The 18,517-nt window shown below is 38.2% G+C and overlaps 2 protein-coding genes across 2 annotated transcripts; both read right to left on the bottom strand.

Moving 5' to 3' along the window:
* Nucleotides 1-3,623: 3,623 nt before the first annotated feature.
* Nucleotides 3,624-7,075, bottom strand: LOC115245259 (probable H/ACA ribonucleoprotein complex subunit 1). The gene is made up of 4 exons (XM_029823493.1): nt 7,043-7,075; nt 5,878-6,914; nt 4,231-4,866; nt 3,624-4,120 (listed from the first exon to the last, which is right to left on the bottom strand). Exons 2-4 carry the CDS (start codon nt 6,148-6,150, stop codon nt 3,911-3,913), a joined length of 1,119 nt encoding a protein of 372 aa, XP_029679353.1. The 5' UTR covers nt 6,151-6,914; nt 7,043-7,075; the 3' UTR covers nt 3,624-3,910.
* Nucleotides 7,076-14,097: 7,022 nt separating this feature from the next.
* Nucleotides 14,098-17,610, bottom strand: LOC115245289 (2-methoxy-6-polyprenyl-1,4-benzoquinol methylase, mitochondrial-like). Its single transcript, XM_029823537.1, has 6 exons — nt 17,310-17,610; nt 16,703-17,115; nt 16,452-16,540; nt 16,232-16,355; nt 15,849-16,003; nt 14,098-15,022 (listed from the first exon to the last, which is right to left on the bottom strand). The coding sequence occupies exons 1-5, from the start codon at nt 17,491-17,493 to the stop codon at nt 15,914-15,916; spliced, it is 900 nt and encodes a 299-aa protein (XP_029679397.1). The 5' UTR covers nt 17,494-17,610; the 3' UTR covers nt 14,098-15,022; nt 15,849-15,913.
* Between the last annotated feature and the right edge of the window lie 907 nt (nt 17,611-18,517).

Here is an 18,517-nt window from a genome sequence, read left to right as displayed (position 1 = left end):
CGTCGCATAATCGTATTTTTATCGGTGCCTTTCGGAACGTGCTGAAAAATTCCCGCGCGCATAAAGCGCAATTGACGCGGCAATTTTGCCATTTTCCCCTTGAGAGTACGAAAACCTCGCTGGAATTTCTGTAACTCTCGATTAACGATCTTATATATTAGTGCCTGTAGACTGGAAGGTATATGTATGCATGCACTGAGAAAAAAAGATTGTTAACTTGACTAAATTTATCCAACTAATTACTATTTTTTTGTATTTCTTTAATTGAAATATGTAAATATTTAAATCAAATACGACATATTAAATCTAACATGACGTTTATTTGACTTAAATACTTAAATATTTCAATTAAAGAAATACAAAGAAATTAGTTGGACGAATTTAGTCAAGTCAACAACATTTTTTTCTCAGTGTGATTAAGTATTCGAATTATTCGAAAATATTTTCTTTACACTAATTCATTACACTGAGATTCTTGCGTAAAAGATTTCCGGAGTAAGAGGAAGGTATAAAAATGTTAACATTCTTAAAAGAAAAAAAAAAACGCTCTCTCGATAAGATGAACGGTATCGAAGAACTCTCAGAAACCCCCCATTCATTGTGAACGGATTTCCGCAAAGGCGACGGAGTTGCGCGATCGTGTGGAACGGTATCGGGAAACTCGGAGCAGTGAAAGTGATCTTTCGACCTCTTGAGCGCATCTCCGATGCTGCTAATGAATTAGCTGAATGCACGCGCGTGATCGCGCGGCGTTCGTCCTTAAACTCGTGGGATGAGATCTTCGCGGCAACGGGAATCTCCCGCGTTAATTTCTTCCTTGTGCATTTTGTACGTGACGTTGCCCATCTAACGCGAAATTTATTTCGATGAAACACACCGAAGAGTTCATTGCTTGAGGGAGGATTAATATTTTGCGCCAATAATTAATCGCGATCATTCGCCTTTAATAGCTACATTACAAGTATCCAAAGATAATAGTAAGGATATTATAAACGCATGGTTACCCGCAAACGTAATGTGTTATATAAACATAATTTCCACGCTCGAGTGATTTTACGTGTTATTATCGCCTGATTATCGATCGACTCTCTCTCTCTCTCTCTCTCCATTTTATTAAAATTTAATCGATACAATAGATTTTTCTATGAAACTCGCAGACGTATATCAATATCGGATTTTACTCTCAAAGTCAGTTTTACGTAGCGATATATGTACACTTCAACTTAATGATGCATTCGAAAGAATGATAGGATGAAAAAGTGGCCGATCTAAAAAAGGTATTCGTCTCGTCACACAGAACCCGGGGAGAAAAGGGAGACAAAGATCACGAACGCTTTCACGCTCGGATACAAGCGTCGCGCGACCGGATGATATCACGATCGCGGGAGAAACAATGACCGAATAACGGCCTTCGGCATCGGAGTCGTCCGATTCTTGAAGGAGGCCGTCGTCTGACCTTTCGAAAGTGTTTTTTTTCTTCCCTTCCTTTCGTCTCTGCCTGCCTTCTCTCTTCCTCGTTCGAGTAGAAAAAAGAAATTTAAAAAAACAGAGAGAGAAGGAGCGCGAGAGATTCCCGTGAAAGTTGCCTCCTGGCTATTACCTGAGTGCCGTCACACGCGGCCTCCCGCTCCGATGATGCCCTTTTAATTCAACCCCTCCCCCTCTCCCGCATCATTCCACCTGTTTTATTTCGTTTTTCTCGCAAATCTCTTCCAATTTCCCGTATTTCGCGTACAAATAGTTTCCCCACGTGGATTTTTGCTCCTTAATATCATGTTTTTATACACATTTTCTTTTCGTATCTTTTTCTAAAATTTTAGAAAGAATTATTTTTTGTGCGAATAATTTTTTTTATGAAAAGTTAAACCATTTCGAAGCTCCGAAAACTATGTTATAAATTATAAGCCGTTTTAACTATCTATATACTATATGAGTTAGAAGCGCGATTCTCTTCTTTGACGTTTCGTTCCGTTCCAGCTGACTCAACCCGGAAAGGCAAAAGCAGCGGCTAGAATTCAAAGCAACGTAGGAGAGACTTGATTTATTTGCCGTGCCGTGAATTCGAAGCGATTTGAATTGTCGTTCTGTATTTTCCATAGTTGTCGCGTGTACGTGAGCTGTGAGAGAAAGAGAGAGAGAGAGAGAGAGAGAGAGATAGCACAAAACACATACATATACGGAATACCGCTGGCGAGCTTCCCTTTCTTCCTTTTCATTCGTTTTCTCGTCCTCTCTCCCGTTAAACTCTCGTGTCAATGAGCGGAGGAGACTCGCGCGCTTTCGCCCGCTGTCTCATCTTTCCCCCCAGGCGATTTCAAGTAGCAAACAGCTGTTTCATGCGCGACGTATACGTATGTACGAGCTGCATTACGGTTTTTCATTACGCTCGGCAAAATATAACCGACGCGCTTTTTCTCTCTCTCTCTCTCTTTTTTTCTCCTTTGACAGATTAATGCAAATGTGTTGTGCGTATGATGAAAGTAAGTCATCAAATATAGAGAACACATGTTTTTCTCTTTCTAACTCGAAAGCAATTGAGTTATCATCTCGTTTCGCGAGATCATCTTGAATCCGCGACACGCAAAAGACATTGCGGCATTTGAATAATTTAAATTGTCTCCCTGTCTTCGCATGCATGCAAATTTTGCACATGTCCTACACATACACGAATGAGGGAAATCTTCTCTTGTGCCATTTCGTGGACGTTTCATCGAATCATCGTCAATTAGCTCATGAAGATTCCTTCAGAAGTTGACGCGTCAAATAAGTGAGAGAGAGAGAAAGAAAGAAAGAGAGAGAAAGAGAGAGAAGCAAGTGAAACGGCTGGACGAAATCCGGCGACGAGCATCGCTCTCGTCTCTGGATTAGCGGTTGTTTAGGAGCAGTGAAAGTTTCTCCTCGCGCGAGGAGATGCGCTACCTTTTCGGAAAGAGATAAATGTGGCAGCAATGTTTTCCGTCTCTTCTCTCTCTCTTTCTCTCTTTCTCTTGAAATGAGAATCGGCGAGAATTGTTGCCATTGTCACGCAATACTTGGCGCGTTCTCATACGGAAACTGAGAACGCGCTGAGAAAGGAAGATACCGCGGGAAATTAATGCCATGGCACTTGCTTACTTGACAAAGCTTGGTGCCCGAAATGCCACCAAGAACAAGTGTGAATGGTACAGATTTTTATCCCTTGTTGTATACAAAGCATGTCGTTTAACAATCGTGAAATAACGATACCGCTAATCGCGCAACTAGAGAAGACTATCGGGATTAATTAATCACGTCATCGATCGGCGTGAAATTGATGGTCCGTAAAAATGGCGGTCAAACGAGGTTTCGAATTTCCAGGAAGAGAAGAGCGCGTACGATGAGAGTCCACGATTTTTTCAAAATCTCATTGTTTGCACGGATATATTATCCGTGCAAACGAAAAACCGACGAAAATCGGATCGCAAGGGTATACAATGAGTTGAGAATGTAGACATGGTTTTATGTAAAAATACATAAAAAAGCTTTATTTCGCCACCGTTTTCTTGCAAAAAATAAGTATAAAAAACATCTCTCCCTCGCTCTAGTCGTCGTAATCAGCATCATCGTCATCATTATCGTCGTCATCATCATCATCATGGTAGTCGTCGTTATGATCATCGATATCAACATCATCATTATTCTCATCATCACTATCATCGTCGTCGTCGTCATCGTATTCAATATCGTCATCATCATCGCCGTCTTTATCATTGTTGTCGTCTTTTTCTCTCGGCGATCGCGCGATATACAATACAGCGATACGTCAATACGGCAAGTATCATCGTCGCTGATCATGTTAGAGGTATGTGTTGAGCGGTGTATGCGTGTGTGTCGGTGAATGATGGAGGAGAAGGACGGAGGGGCCGCGACTTTTGGGGTAGCGGTGAATTGACTAGTATGGCCCGGACCCACCGGGTGCCCCGTAATTCGTGCTGGGTCCGCTCGGTCCGGTGCCGCCGATTCCGCCACCGATGCCGGTGCCGCCGATACCGCCGCCGATACCGCCGCCGATTCCACCGCCGATTCCACCTCCGATTCCACCGCCAATGCCACCACCGTGACCGCCGCCGCCGCCGCCGCCGCCGCCACCGGTGATTTCCTTCTGCAATGCATAAGAGAGGGAAATTAAAGGGAAATTCCAATTTAGGATTTTCTCGCTTTCTGTTTAAACAATGTTACATCGTGCGCCAGGATAATTTTCATCCCCCTTACCTGCGTCTTGTATTTGATAAAGTAGACTTCCGGTTTGCTGGGCTGAGTGGGTGTGATGGTGGGCAAGTTGATCTCGGGTGCCTCCTCGGGTTTCTTCACCAAGACGTAGATGAGAGTCTTCTGTTCATCCTGCTGCGGTAGCGCCGGGATTACAGGTGCGGTCGGGGTCGGTGGAGTAGGCGCTTTGATGAAGATGATCTTGTAGTGTTTCTGCGCTGGGGCCGGTGGTGCGATCGGCCTGATTGGTCTGTCCTCGGGTGCCTCCGGGGGCGGCACGTGAACGTAGATGTGTTTCTGAATGAGCGAGCCTCCGCCTCCGAATCCGCCGCCGAAATCGCCACCTCCGAATCCACCGCCGAATCCGCCACCGCCACCACCACCGGCACCGCCACCGAATCCGCCGCCGAATCCGCCACCGCCACCGCCACCGCCGCCGAATCCACCACCGGAACCGCCGCCGAATCCACCTCCTAGACCACCGCCATGTCCGCCACCAAGACCGCCGATTCCACCGCCAGTTCCGCCGAAACCTCCGCCGATGGAACCACCTCCGGGAGCACCGTAGCTATTGCTCGGTTGGCTGTAAGGGTATCCGGCTTCCGGCCGCGCCATCGCCGTGGCGGCGAGCGCCAGGATCTGCGATTGAGGAAAAAAAATCGATTTTATTAGCGATATATATCGTTTTGTATTATTTTAAATATTTATCTCTTTTATGTGGATATATTTTTTACTTTTTCTGTACAATTCATTATAATCACGGAAATTGTTTGTTATATTTTGAAATTAGAGGATACGGTTATTAAGGTCTCTCATAACATTCTCTCAATATTTTTCGAAAAACAAATGATAAAGATATATTGTCTATTTGATATGTTAATAAATTCTTGATTTTTTTACGCATTTTATAAGATAATATAATATACGTGTATATATATGTCGAAGACGTGAAACGCTTCATCTAAATTTTCAAAATAATGAACTCTCTGTATTATTATCTCGTACGTTTTCAAGTTTTCGAGAATTAAGCGATAAACATATCTAAAGACATTTCCGGAAAAGAAGCGGCGGTGGATTAACGAGCACGAAGAATGCATCCTTTTCGTTTAGCCATCAGCCGCGTTCCACGTCATTGACGTGTTACGTAAATCAGGAGAGGGAGAGATGGAGAGAAAGAGAGAGATAATCTCGATATTTAATTCTTTTTCTTTTAATCTCGCGTGAACGGAAACTAGAGAAGTAGCACAATCACTGAACCGGTTCCCAGGTTGGTCACTATCACGGAGTACATTGACACCGCACACAATGCCCCCCGTGCACCCTCCCCACCCTTTTACTTTCTCCCGCGCGTCCTCCCGCCTCCCCCCTCCCGGGGATGGAACCCCCGATCACGATCTCGATCTCGTACGAATTTTGTTTCTCTTCGTTTCTCTCATCCACGATTTCTCTCAACCTCTCCGAGAAATCTCGCCTTATTTTCACGTAGCCGGTTCCCGTATCCGAAGAGAAAGAGAGAGAGAGAGAGAAATAGAGAGGGAAATCTGATTAAACGAACGGTGAGAGGAAAAAGAAGAGATGACAGAAGAAGGAAGAGAATGTGGAAGGAGGAACGTGAAATCGAAGAAACGAGAAATTCGTCGCGCTACTCACCACGAATGCCCTCATGGTTGCTGCCGTTCCTTGATTTGAGGACTGATGCTCCGCGGATGTCTTGAAGCCCCCTTTTATACGGGCCAGTCTGGGCCCCACTCGATGCCTCGACCCATCACCTATGAGATGCGACGGAGCTATTGCAAATCGCTCTTTCTCTCTCTCTCTCTCTCTTTTCCTCTTTCTTTTCTCCAACTCTTGCTTCTTCTTGTGAGAAGACAGACTCGCGTGCACATCAAACAAATTTGTCTCTGTACTTTCGTTGAAATTCATCCATTCGATTCGGATAGGATCGTTTATGATACATGTACGTCACGTATAGCGTGGATTTCGATGACAAACAAGCGTGAAAAATGTGCTCGTCTGTAGGACATTTTATTATGAGTGTATCATGAGACTTTATCTAGTTGTGCCTCTTTGTTATACATGATACCATAACGGCTAACAAAAGCCGATCTTTCGACGAAACGATTTTTATTATTGCTATTGATCTGGCTGAGAGGTTTCTATTAATTTTGATGATAACATGACACTCTTAAACACATATGTTCATACATAAAAGACGTGCCTCATACAATATAATGCGTAACGTTATTATCAACATGATATACACATGCTATTAAAATTAAATATTATACATAAATGTATAAAGATAGAGATTTTATCGAGTGTCAGATTTTATAAAGTCGCGAAAGATGAATTCTGACGGTTTCGCGCAGTCACTATAAAACTTTTACGCAAGTAATGTCATAATATCTCGCAGATATATTTAAAAAAAAATCATATACGCACGATCTCCGTAAATTACACTGCGGTTTACTGTGTTGGCCCATAAAAGAGTTTCAGTCCATTTCCTACAACTTTATATATCTGCATTTAATATTCGCTGCTCACGAAAACGTTGTTTTCTTCAATTTCAGATTTTTGCAGTCAGATGAATTGACAAATTATCATCGACCAGAAATATTATTAAAATAAAAATCTCTCAGAGTTTTTTATTATAGGTATGTGACTTCATGCGATCTCCACGTAGCATGCTGAAACACAGAATCATAAACGATAACAATAACCGATATTAAATGTTAGTTTTTGCATGGGAAAATATTGAAATTGTTATAAAGAAATTTGAAAAAATTATTACAGCTGTGCGTGTCATTACACGTACTTAAAAAGCGTCGGAGTTTCGATGCGATCTCGTAGAAAGTGCATTTGGTACGTTTAAGAGATGCTCGGAATCCATGGAACGTTCGTCTGGACCAATTTCGTTCGATTATATTATATATATTATATATATTATATTATATTATATGTATAAAAATTTAACAGCTACTTGAAAAATTTATATAATTTACATTTACATACCATGATATAAAAAAAATATTGCAATACCGATTCACGAAAGATTTAAGAGCGAAAAGAGTTGTTGCTGAAAAAGGTTTTATTCTCCTGTATTGTAAAGTCTATAAAAAAATTTACAACAACAAAACTATCATTATAAATTTTTTTGTACGATTATCAAGAATCGGTCAAGCTTCGAATGAGGCTTTCATTGTGCATAGAGATCTACATAAACGTTTATCTCATTTTTTTTGTAAGACACCCCGCGATTGACTAAGTATTTAATTCACGGTAACCGAATTGTTTTCCGCCACCTGAAGTCGAAACAATGGAATTGGCTACTTCCGCGATCATTCGGAGAGTAGGAAGCGAGCAGTTAAGAGAGAAATTAAAAATTTCGGTTGCCGCGTTCCTCGTGGAAGAGTCTTACATATGAGAAAGAGGCAAACAGAGGGGGGAAAAAAGAGATCAGTTAATCCCCTTTTTTTTTTCTCATTTCTCGAAATATCGCCATCGAACAATGTGATCAAAATCTAGAGTTGAAAAAATTCTTTTCAGGCACGTGCCGACTCTCGTTTCGCGATGACACGAGGTGCCTTCGCCCTCAACACGATAAGTAGATCATGAGCGGAACGAGTTCTCCGCTTTCGGACTCACCGTGCGACCCATCGGCCGACGAAAAGTTAGCCTTGCTAGATGACGGTATCCTCTCACGCACGTACGAGGTCCTACACGTGCGCGTGGATATAGTAGACGAGGAGAGGCTGTGTATATAGTTTCGGAGAGCGATTCAAGAATGACATAATAATGATGCAAGTCTCCCTGCAGGTTCTAGGCAGCTCCGGGTTTCTAGTTCAACGGCGATATGTGAATCAGACGGAAATGGAGTGAAAAGAAAATTCAAATAAGTTCGATCTTTTCGGATGTTCCGAAACGAATTTATTTTATTCGTAAACTTTATATTGGTAATTATTATTAATATGAATTAAATTTACGTGTGTGCTAGCCAGATACATACACACCTTTTAGTTCCGGGTGAAAACAAAAAATGTAAATATATATAATAATATAAGAAGTTTGATTAATATAAGAATAATTAAAAGGAAAAAGAAATAATAGCTTAAAATAAAGACTGAGCAAGGAGAGATTCTAGTCGCAGGTGACACAATCGTTAGCGAATCTCTATCTCTATCGTTTTCATATATATAATCGCGATGACAGATAGCGTTAAAAAAAAAACAGATGTTTCTTTCGTCTAATAGATGTTAGAACGAAAAATTGTAGTACTCTCGACCGGTCGCGTCGCTAAATTATCGTCAACCTTTGTTGCGAAATCGAAAGTCTTCCTTCCGCGCAAAAAGTTGCTTCTTCCTGAGACGAAGAGAAAAAGAGAGAGAGCGTCCATTTGACCCGAATATTCGATGTGTGCATGTGCGCGAAGATGCGTCTTTTCTTTCTTCCTTTCTTTCCTTTTTCCTCCTTCTTTTCTCTCTTTTTTCTCGATCCAGAAGGAATCAAAAAACTTTCCCAACGAAGAGAAAAAACGGCAGCGGTGCATCTTTTCCTCCCCTTTTTTTCGTCGTGTTCTCTCTCTCTCTCTTCACCTCACGACAACACATCCGGCAGATCTAGATCCTTATCGATCGCTCTTGGGATTTTCCGATCGGCAATGGCCATCGAGGCCGAGGACGAGTGTGCAAGAAAGAGAAAGAGAATCCCATCGATCAATCCATCCACGCATCGTGTGAATTAAGGAGAGAAATCATAAATCGCGAACCATTCGTAGAAGATTCACTGCATTAATTTCTTTAACGATACTTTTTCTCCAGTGCATTCCTCGCGACAGGAACGTTGTTTAAATTTCAAAATGTTGATAAATTATAGCTCACTTTCTTCGTGTTTTTGAGCACGTTCTAAATCAAGAACTTCCCAGACAGCACAAAACGTCCTCAGGATCATCCTGAATATGTCCAGGATGGTTCAGGATATTTGTAGGATGTTTTAAGATATTATTATAAATATATTTTATGAAAATTTAATATGCATACATGATTACTTTCGGTTATGTAGGCTATTTAATATAATTTAGAAATTTTAAGTATTGTAATAAGTATTAATGTCCTATAAATGTCCCCTGGATAACCCCTGGATGTCTGCCCTGTCTATTATATTGAATGTCCTTTGGATTTCCAGAGGACATATACATGTGCAATTAACTGTTAACATTAATTTCGTTTAATATAAATATCATAATTGAATTTGATGCGCACATTTTCACATATTCAAAATTATTATTTATTTAATAATTTATGAGAAATGTTACTATGCGCAACATTCCAAAAACTTTACAAAAAATAGTATTCAACCGCTAGTTCGTTTGTTTACCGCTATGCAACGCGCAAACTCGTATTTGAGATTTGGTCATGAGAATTATATAAAGCTTGCAAAGAGCAACTAACAGGAAATTAAAAATATAATTATTTTCTATCAGTTCAATTTCTGATGCAATCCCAACATAGGGAATTCAGATATTGGATTGTTTTGAAAATATTACACGACTTAAACCCGGAAGCCAAACCTAAAATATTTATGTACAGCACGAAAACCTCAAATATTAAAGAACGTGAACTATTTTTAGTATTAGATTTTTAGTATTGGCAGTAAATAACAGAACGCAATCTTAATTTATATTTAAATTTTAGAATTTGTTCTTTTTAACGTGTGAAAAATATCCCTAACATATCCTATAGAAATCCTTAAGGTGTTCCACAGGATCTCCCTGGATTCTCTAGAGGCTAGTGTACGGCTATCATTTATTCTTCCTCAGGACATCCAGAGGAGATCCGAGGATTAAAATAGGATATCCTCAGGATATCCTACATGTATGTCCTGGATGCCCTTTGGACGTCCTAAGGACATCCTTGTGCTGTCTGGGTTATCTCCTGTCGAGCGCGTTAATTGTTGATAAAGAAGCATAAAAGCAAGAAAGAAAAGAGAGGAAGTAGCGTGGACCGCGCTTTGCGGTGTGAGAAAAAGTCTCGCGATAAAAATGGTATGGAAAACTATTATCTGAATGAAATCGGTCGTAAACTAGCGTAGCATGAAATGTAAACCCAACGTAATTTGCGTCACGTACATTACGGGCAAATTAAACTCCTCCTACGTCACGTTCGTTGCGAATATATATCGTGCAAGAAGCGCTTCTTTTTCCGCGACCGTTACGCAACGCGGTAACATGCACGTAACGTTCAACTTTGTACTACCTACGTATTATACGTTCTTATATCTTAGAATATATAACGATAATGGTAGGATATTTTCATAAATTTCACGGTTCCCGCGAGGCAAAACGCTAAGCTTCTCTCGTCGCGCGCTCCCGAGATAGTGAAATCCTTTCGAGATCCACGGATAACGCGTGGCTTGGAAAACGGCGCGTTTCAGTCTTGGTAAAGAAAAAGAAAAAGATATATGCGTATATATATATATATATATAACAAATCTGCTTTCTACCTTCGAGCGCTTTGCTGGCGGTCTCGGGACGTCCGGTCGAATCGCGCGGGACCGGTGAAGCACGAGATACGATTTACCCATTCACTTACGGAGGCCTTACGCAGTTTAATTGCATGCCCCTTCGCTCTTACTCGGTCTACGCGAACGCTTAGTAAGAGCGAGGACACCGAGATTCTTCATTCGTTAGCACTCTCTGCTCCCCCAGCTCTCATCGTATCTTTCGAATTTTATTTGGGGACCTCGAGGCATGATCCTGCGTCTGTAATCACGCAAATATCTCAATTCGAGTGTCTGATTTTTTATTTAAAACTATGAAGAGTAATAAATTATATGAAAAATTTAATTACGTTATTATATTAGTTATTAAATTAAATTAAATTATTATAATAAATTATTTTATAATTATTATAAAATCATGAAAAAATTTAGATTATACAAGATTAAATTAAATTATAATTTGAATTATATGAAAAGACGATATATATGTATATGACACACGTATAATCTCTGTAAGCTCTGTAAGACTAAGCGCGATGATCGCCGATATTGATACGATGTGATTAAGAGAAGATTTGACATAAAAATTTTCTCCTTTCACACGATCATCTTATCTTTCCTTTTGGTCTGGTGTAATATTTTCGCGCGGACAATCGTCTTATAATTGCAATGTATATATATATATATATAACAAATCTGCTGCAAATTATAAATATGACGTAACACACGCGAACTCTGGGAAGATCGATAGTTTCCTTATCGAAACGTCGACGAGAAAGAATTTTTCTCGCGTATAAAAAAAGAAAGGGAGAGAGTACGAGAGATATAAATTAATATTGCGCAATATTTATTGCGAGAGACGCGCGTAATCGAGCGATCGTAAGAACTCGTTAGAGCTCGAAGGTAGGACGCGAGATAGGAAAACTCGCTCGATTTTGCGGGCGATGCTAGATTGTATCTTCGTTTCAGTATTTGTGTAGTAGAGCATATCGAGCAACAGGGGGGCAACGACGAGGGTCGAAACGGTCGAGGGTACGATCCTATATATGCACGCGAAATATCCCATCTCGCTCCGCGAGATACAGGCCCCCGAGATGGGCTCCGAATAACGTGATACTCGACAAGTGAGTTATAATACTACGAATAAACCATTTCTCGCATGAGAAACGTAACTCGTGACGAAATTTCAGCATAAATGTCTTCTTACGTCAAAAGGTACTTTTGACCCTCAAGGCGTAATTGCGACAATATATATATATATATATATATATATATATATATATATATATATATATATATATATATATATATATATATATATATATATATATATATATATATATATATATATATATATATATATATATATATATATATATATATATATATATATATATATATATATATATATATATATATATATATATATATATATATATACATGTGTGTGTGTTTGGTTCCCCGGTCCTCTCGGCATTTAAATTATTTTTCATTGAAATACTTCTCTCGCGATTCCCGAGAGAACAGTCTCTGTCTTCTATTCGGCAACTAAGGATCATCTACCTTTCTACCTTCGAGCGCTTTGCTGGCGGTCTCGGGACGTCCGGTCGAATCGCGCGGGACCGGTGAAGCACGAGATACGATTTACCCATTCACTTACGGAGGCCTTACGCAGTTTAATTGCATGCCCCTTCGCTCTTACTCGGTCTACGCGAACGCTTAGTAAGAGCGAGGACACCGAGATTCTTCATTCGTTAGCACTCTCTGCTCCCCCAGCTCTCATCGTATCTTTCGAATTTTATTTGGGGACCTCGAGGCATGATCCTGCGTCTGTAATCACGCAAATATCTCAATTCGAGTGTCTGATTTTTTATTTAAAACTATGAAGAGTAATAAATTATATGAAAAATTTAATTACGTTATTATATTAGTAATTAAATTAAATTAAATTATTATAATAAATTATTTTATAATTATTATAAAATCATGAAAAAATTTAGATTATACAAGATTAAATTAAATTATAATTTGAATTATATGAAAAGACGATATATATGTATATGACACACGTATAATCTCTGTAAGCTCTGTAAGACTAAGCGCGATGATCGCCGATATTGATACGATGTGATTAAGAGAAGATTTGACATAAAAATTTTCTCCTTTCACACGATCATCTTATCTTTCCTTTTGGTCTGGTGTAATATTTTCGCGCGGACAATCGTCTTATAATTGCAATGCCACGAAGAGAAGCGCCACATATAGGTAAACGCCGACTGCCAAGTTATCCCTGTCTAACACTTTCTCTCCTTTCCAATACTATTAGCTGTCGAATGTCATAAACACCATGTCGAATCGTTCATTCCTAATGCCAGTGTTAAGTAAAATCACCTTAAAATTCATATACGTGAATTTTCGCTTAAATCAACAAGTCATATTGCGTAAAACGCTTTTTGCATCTTTCCAAGCTTCTGGAAAATCGTGTGAAAAAATTTTCATTTGTCGCATCAGGCATATGTGTACAAAAAAAAGAATCGTACTGACGAATTCCCCGGATCACCTTATATACTAGAATTTACTATATCGAAAGGTCTCCGTGTCCCGATCGTTCGCTCTCTAAAACTTTTGCGAGTTCGTCAGCGAAACGGAAACACCTTGATCCCGGCCCCTGGGAACCCGCGACTCCGGTGTTCGCCGTGTTACTATCGATTAATCGGTGCAATCATCGCGTAATTCTCGCATCTGCTGATGTAACCCGGACACGATTCGTCCTTTAATGGGTGAAGTAATTGGCGCACGAAGAGCCGAGTTTTTTGCAATATCTATCATCGTACTCACTAATACTTTCGAATAAAATCTTATCCCTCTTGCTACCTGGTTTTTATAACAGATAGAGGAAAATGTTACATTTCATGTATACTTTTAGATAAGTTTAGATGACGTTAGATGCGCTATAGGAGAAACTTAAAAGTGATATTTTACATTTTTTCAAAATTTGTTATAATTTAAAGTAAAATTTATTGAGACAATTATATATATATATATATATATATATGTAATATCCTTTCTCGCACGATCGGTGATTGTATTATTATAGGCTTGTATTAATTCTAAACTCAGTTACTAAGATTGAAATTTTATCTCCTACGAATATAATATTTAATGCATATGACGCAATTTTTGCTTACTCATCCGAATCTATCTGAAAGCAATGCTTCTCGGAGAGATGATCGTATGCGGGATATCATGAGAAACGGCGTGTTGTATAATAATGCAACGTCGATTCCCTCACTGGCAGATGGATATAAACCATAGACCGAAGCGGTAACGAGGCATTATATACTTTCTAGGAAGTATCCAAGGCGGAAGGGGTACGCGAGATCATCGGGGTCAGGAAAATCGATATATGCAACAAGAAGCTGCATCGCGAGAATAGTCTTTGCATCTTCGCTCGATTTCTTCCGCTTTAAGAACTATCTAATTCATCTCACTCGGTAAATTATATCTCCGTTTATAAGAGTTTCAATTATTTTACGATATAAAATATTTTTCTTTTCGAAGGTATAATATTATATTAACTGCTAATATCGTAGCACTACATATATATACAATATATGTTGCATATGTTGCGAATAATTTATCGAAAGATTCCCAGAGAGAAATACGCTCAGGGAATGCATGTATCTCTAAAAGGGAACATGAACTGTAAAAATAAAAAAACCGTAAATCTAATTTATCGTGAAAAATATAATGTATCGCGCGATATTGATCAAAGGGAAATCACTGTAAGCGCCAGTAACATACCTCCGAGAGGCAAGGGAGAGACGCGTCAATAACAGACGAATAAGAGCTGAAAAGCTGTAAGAGTGCGGCAAAGCATCATCGGTACCGAGGTAGATACATAGATAGATAGGAATGTTTCTATAGTCGAAGAAAGTTAAGAATTTTCACCTCCTAGAGAGAAAGCATACCGCATGACGCATGTAGATATTACGCCACGCAGAATGAATTCCCCCTCGCCACGACGGCCTTCGATGCGCGTCGTTGTCGTTGTTGACACGATACGATAGGCTTCTCTCACTGGGTCGTCTCCGTCGACATGTCGAAGCTTCCTTCTTTCGCGTTCTTCGCACCCTCATAATCTATTTCATATCTCGCTGTAATTTCCATATATTGCGTCTTCGAACTCTCTTATCTCGATACAATTTTATGCTTAAAAATTTTCTGCTATCTTGCAGAACACAAATTCGGTTGTATCTTCCTCTGAAGAAATTAGCCAGTATTTGTTTCCCTTCTTCACCTTTTTGTTCAATCAAAATCAATATATATTAAAATTTCAATATATTACAAGTTAGTTTGTGTGCACGAGAAAAAAATGATCGTCATTCGCTTACAAATATATATGTATATATATATAATTTATAACAGAGTGAAATTCGCAAACGCGACATTATATTCTCATGTAGAATTGATTTGAATGTCAAGAGCTGTAAATCCTGAAAAACGAATCATGTGATTTTGGAGTAACTCTCGTTTCTTAAAATTTTCACTCGTACTTCTTTACATCCTCAGGTCCTTGTATTGCGAAAAAAACGATCCGCGGAAAAGACCTGCGTAGAAATGCGTAGTAACGTAAATCGCGATAGGGGCACCATTGGTCGCATCACCTCGAGCATCACCCAAGCACCCAAGAGTCGCACGACTCTTACGCAATAGAGCGAGTTACAAACGTAGAGCGATTACGCAGTAAGCAAGCGAATTTCACACTCGGACAGGTGGCAGCCCAAATATACAATAGAGCATAGCGAAATGGGCTTTCAGACAGTAATTTCTGCGACGCGCGCAAAGAAATTATACTCAATTGCAAAGAATAATTACTGATAAAAGCAAAATTTGAATTATTATATATTGCAATTAAAATGATAAATTAATGGCAAAATTGTGATAAAATAACAATGAAATGCATATATGTACATATATATATATATATGTATATATACTCTCTCTCTTTTGTTCCTTACATAGTGTGTATAATTAAATAATTAATAGAAATAATACAATTCTTTTTTTAAAAGAAATAAATAATTTTGATTAAAGATAAAGGAACATGTTATTGCATATTTTACCTTTGATATATTATAATATTGTTTCTTCGTTTTCCTTTTTTTTTTCCATTAACAAACTATTTTATTTATAGTTTAAAGCCTGAATGGATAGCTACTACACCACAAGTTAGATTTTTATAAGTCACATTTCTAAATCCAGCAGTCTCGATCATGTCCTAAAAATATAATAAAATATGATAAATATGCAATTAAAACCTAAGATTATATTAACAAATTTTCAGACATAACATAGTAGAAGCAAAAAGCTTGATAATCATAAAATAATTAAAATAAAAAAATTATATTATACAATTTTAAAAAATGTCTCGATGCTACAGCATGTTATTACAGTTCACATGTAACAAGTAAAAATAATAAAATTAAAATAAATATAGAGACTTTACTTTGAAATCTTCTTGTTTTGGAAATCTTCTTATGCTTTCTACAAGATACTGATAGGCTTTCCATTGCCCTGTGATCAATTGTCCCATCACAGGTATTATTTGAAAAGAATATTGATCATACAGCCTAAAATAAATATTTGAGAAAATTTTACTACAGTTTAGTCTATACATATTATTGTTTCGCATGTTATAGTTTTCTATCAATTCAAAGCACATATACCATTGTAAAGTTCCACTATTGACATGGCTAAATTCCAGGCATAAAAATCTTCCTCCTGGCTGTAAAACTCTGTATGCCTCCGACAATACCTGCAATTTAAGTATTCCTTAAAGACTAAAAAATATAAATCTAACTTTACAAGTTCATTAAAAGTGACAGCATATATTGTAGCATATAATGAAATAATTACTTTTAATGTACCTTTATATTATATAAATAATTAATGAGTAAATCCAGTGTATTATAAACACCTTGTCAATATGTGTTACATTCCTTATTCCAAACGCTATGGTATAAGCGGTGAAAGATTCCTCGAGAAAAGAGAGATTTTCTGCATTCTCTTGCTTCCAAGTAATACTGCAATTACTGTCCTGTGACAAACCTAGCCTATTTGCTCGTTCTTTCCCAACGTCTAGCATATGTTGATTAATATCGCACACAGTTACATGGCTATGTATAGCTTGTGGATTTGGTGTACTCTTTAAAAAGTTCATATACCGAAAAGTAATGTCGCCTGTGCCACCGGCAGAATCCAAGAGATGGGTACCATGAGTCGGTCCTAATTCTTGTACAAAGATATCTTTCCAAATACGATGGATACCCATACTCATTGCATCATTCATTATGTCGTAATGATTGGCAACATTTTCAAATACAGTATACACTGAAAAAAAAAGAATAATTTGCAATTAAATTGTCTACAATCTTTAATATAAAACGTTAATAAAAAACTTTAATAAAGAACGTTAAATGTATACAATCTTTAATATAAAACTACGTCTAATAAATTGTAAAAATATTTATCAACTTTCCATACAGAAAAAAAAAAAAAATGTTTGTGACGGAACTAATATTTACCTTCCTTCATTTTTTCACTTTCCTTGACCGTTTGAAAACCGAAATGTGTCGTCTTCTCATCGTTTTCCGAAGATGAGTTCGCCGTTCTTGAATAATTGCATTTGGTTACAACAGTTTTTAGATATCTATTTAGCATCTGCCTTTCTTTCATAATATTTATGCAGAGATTTTTGCAGGCTATCATATTATATATGTATATGTGTAATATAGACGATTCGGAAAATTCAAAATAATCAGCTGAAAAATATCAAAAGTTTCTCGATCACTGTCAATTGTGATAATAGATCTCATTGGTCATATGCAAGCTTCGTCAGAACATAGTTGAATGATTGGCTGATACGTGCGGGAAGTTTGCAGAACCCCAGAAGCCCTATATCCCCAACTTCGCATTCTACAAACCTATTGTTATATTGATTGGCTATCAAATAGAGAATTCTTAGAATTTTGCTAGGAATCCAAGGAATTTTTTATTCGATAGCCAATCGTTACGTCCGACAAACTTGTATGGCAAATGTAAAACCCGTATCAGACTATGCATTGGGATTGAAAATTGAGGACCAACATAAAAATTTTTCATTATATAAAATTCTCGTATATAATATAATACAAATTTTAAAATTCTACTTTTGCTCGCCCTGTAAGTTAATAAACGATTACATTAACCAAAATTTGGTCGAAGTGGCCTTGAGTGCCGGTCTACAATAGGTGATTGAAGCCCTAAGCCTTAAGAAATTGACTAATCACAATCGAGTATTCTCCTCATACTTGATTGTGATTGGTCAATTTCTTAAGGCTTAGGGCTTCAATCACCTATTGTAGACCGGCACTAAAGCCCGTATCAGACTACGCATTGAAGATTGAGATTCAAGATTCAAGATTGAAATTTGACCAATCGAATAAAGAAATTTTAGTCCCTTTTGTTCTGATTGATCAAATTCCAATCTTTAATCTTCAATCTTCAATTTTCAATGCGTAGTCTGATACGGGCATAAGGAGCTTTCCAGCAAGAAACACGCGTAAACACAAAATCATATAATCAGCTCAGATATAATGCGCAGAACTCTCTGCGCATTACACATATACGGTTCACGCATAGACATAGTATATCTAGACCGAGCGTTTGCCTTTATTTAAGAAGTGGGGGTAAAGATACACGTAGAAAAGGACATACTCTGTTTCGTGCCCCTTGCGTTCTCTCTCGCTCGCAC

Source organism: Formica exsecta, unplaced genomic scaffold (genome assembly GCF_003651465.1).
Source record: "Formica exsecta isolate Colony F162 unplaced genomic scaffold, ASM365146v1 scaffold933, whole genome shotgun sequence".
NCBI classification, from domain to species: Eukaryota; Metazoa; Arthropoda; class Insecta; order Hymenoptera; family Formicidae; genus Formica; species Formica exsecta.
Note: the sequence above shows the minus strand (reverse complement) of the source record. Positions and strands in the feature narration are given on the sequence as shown.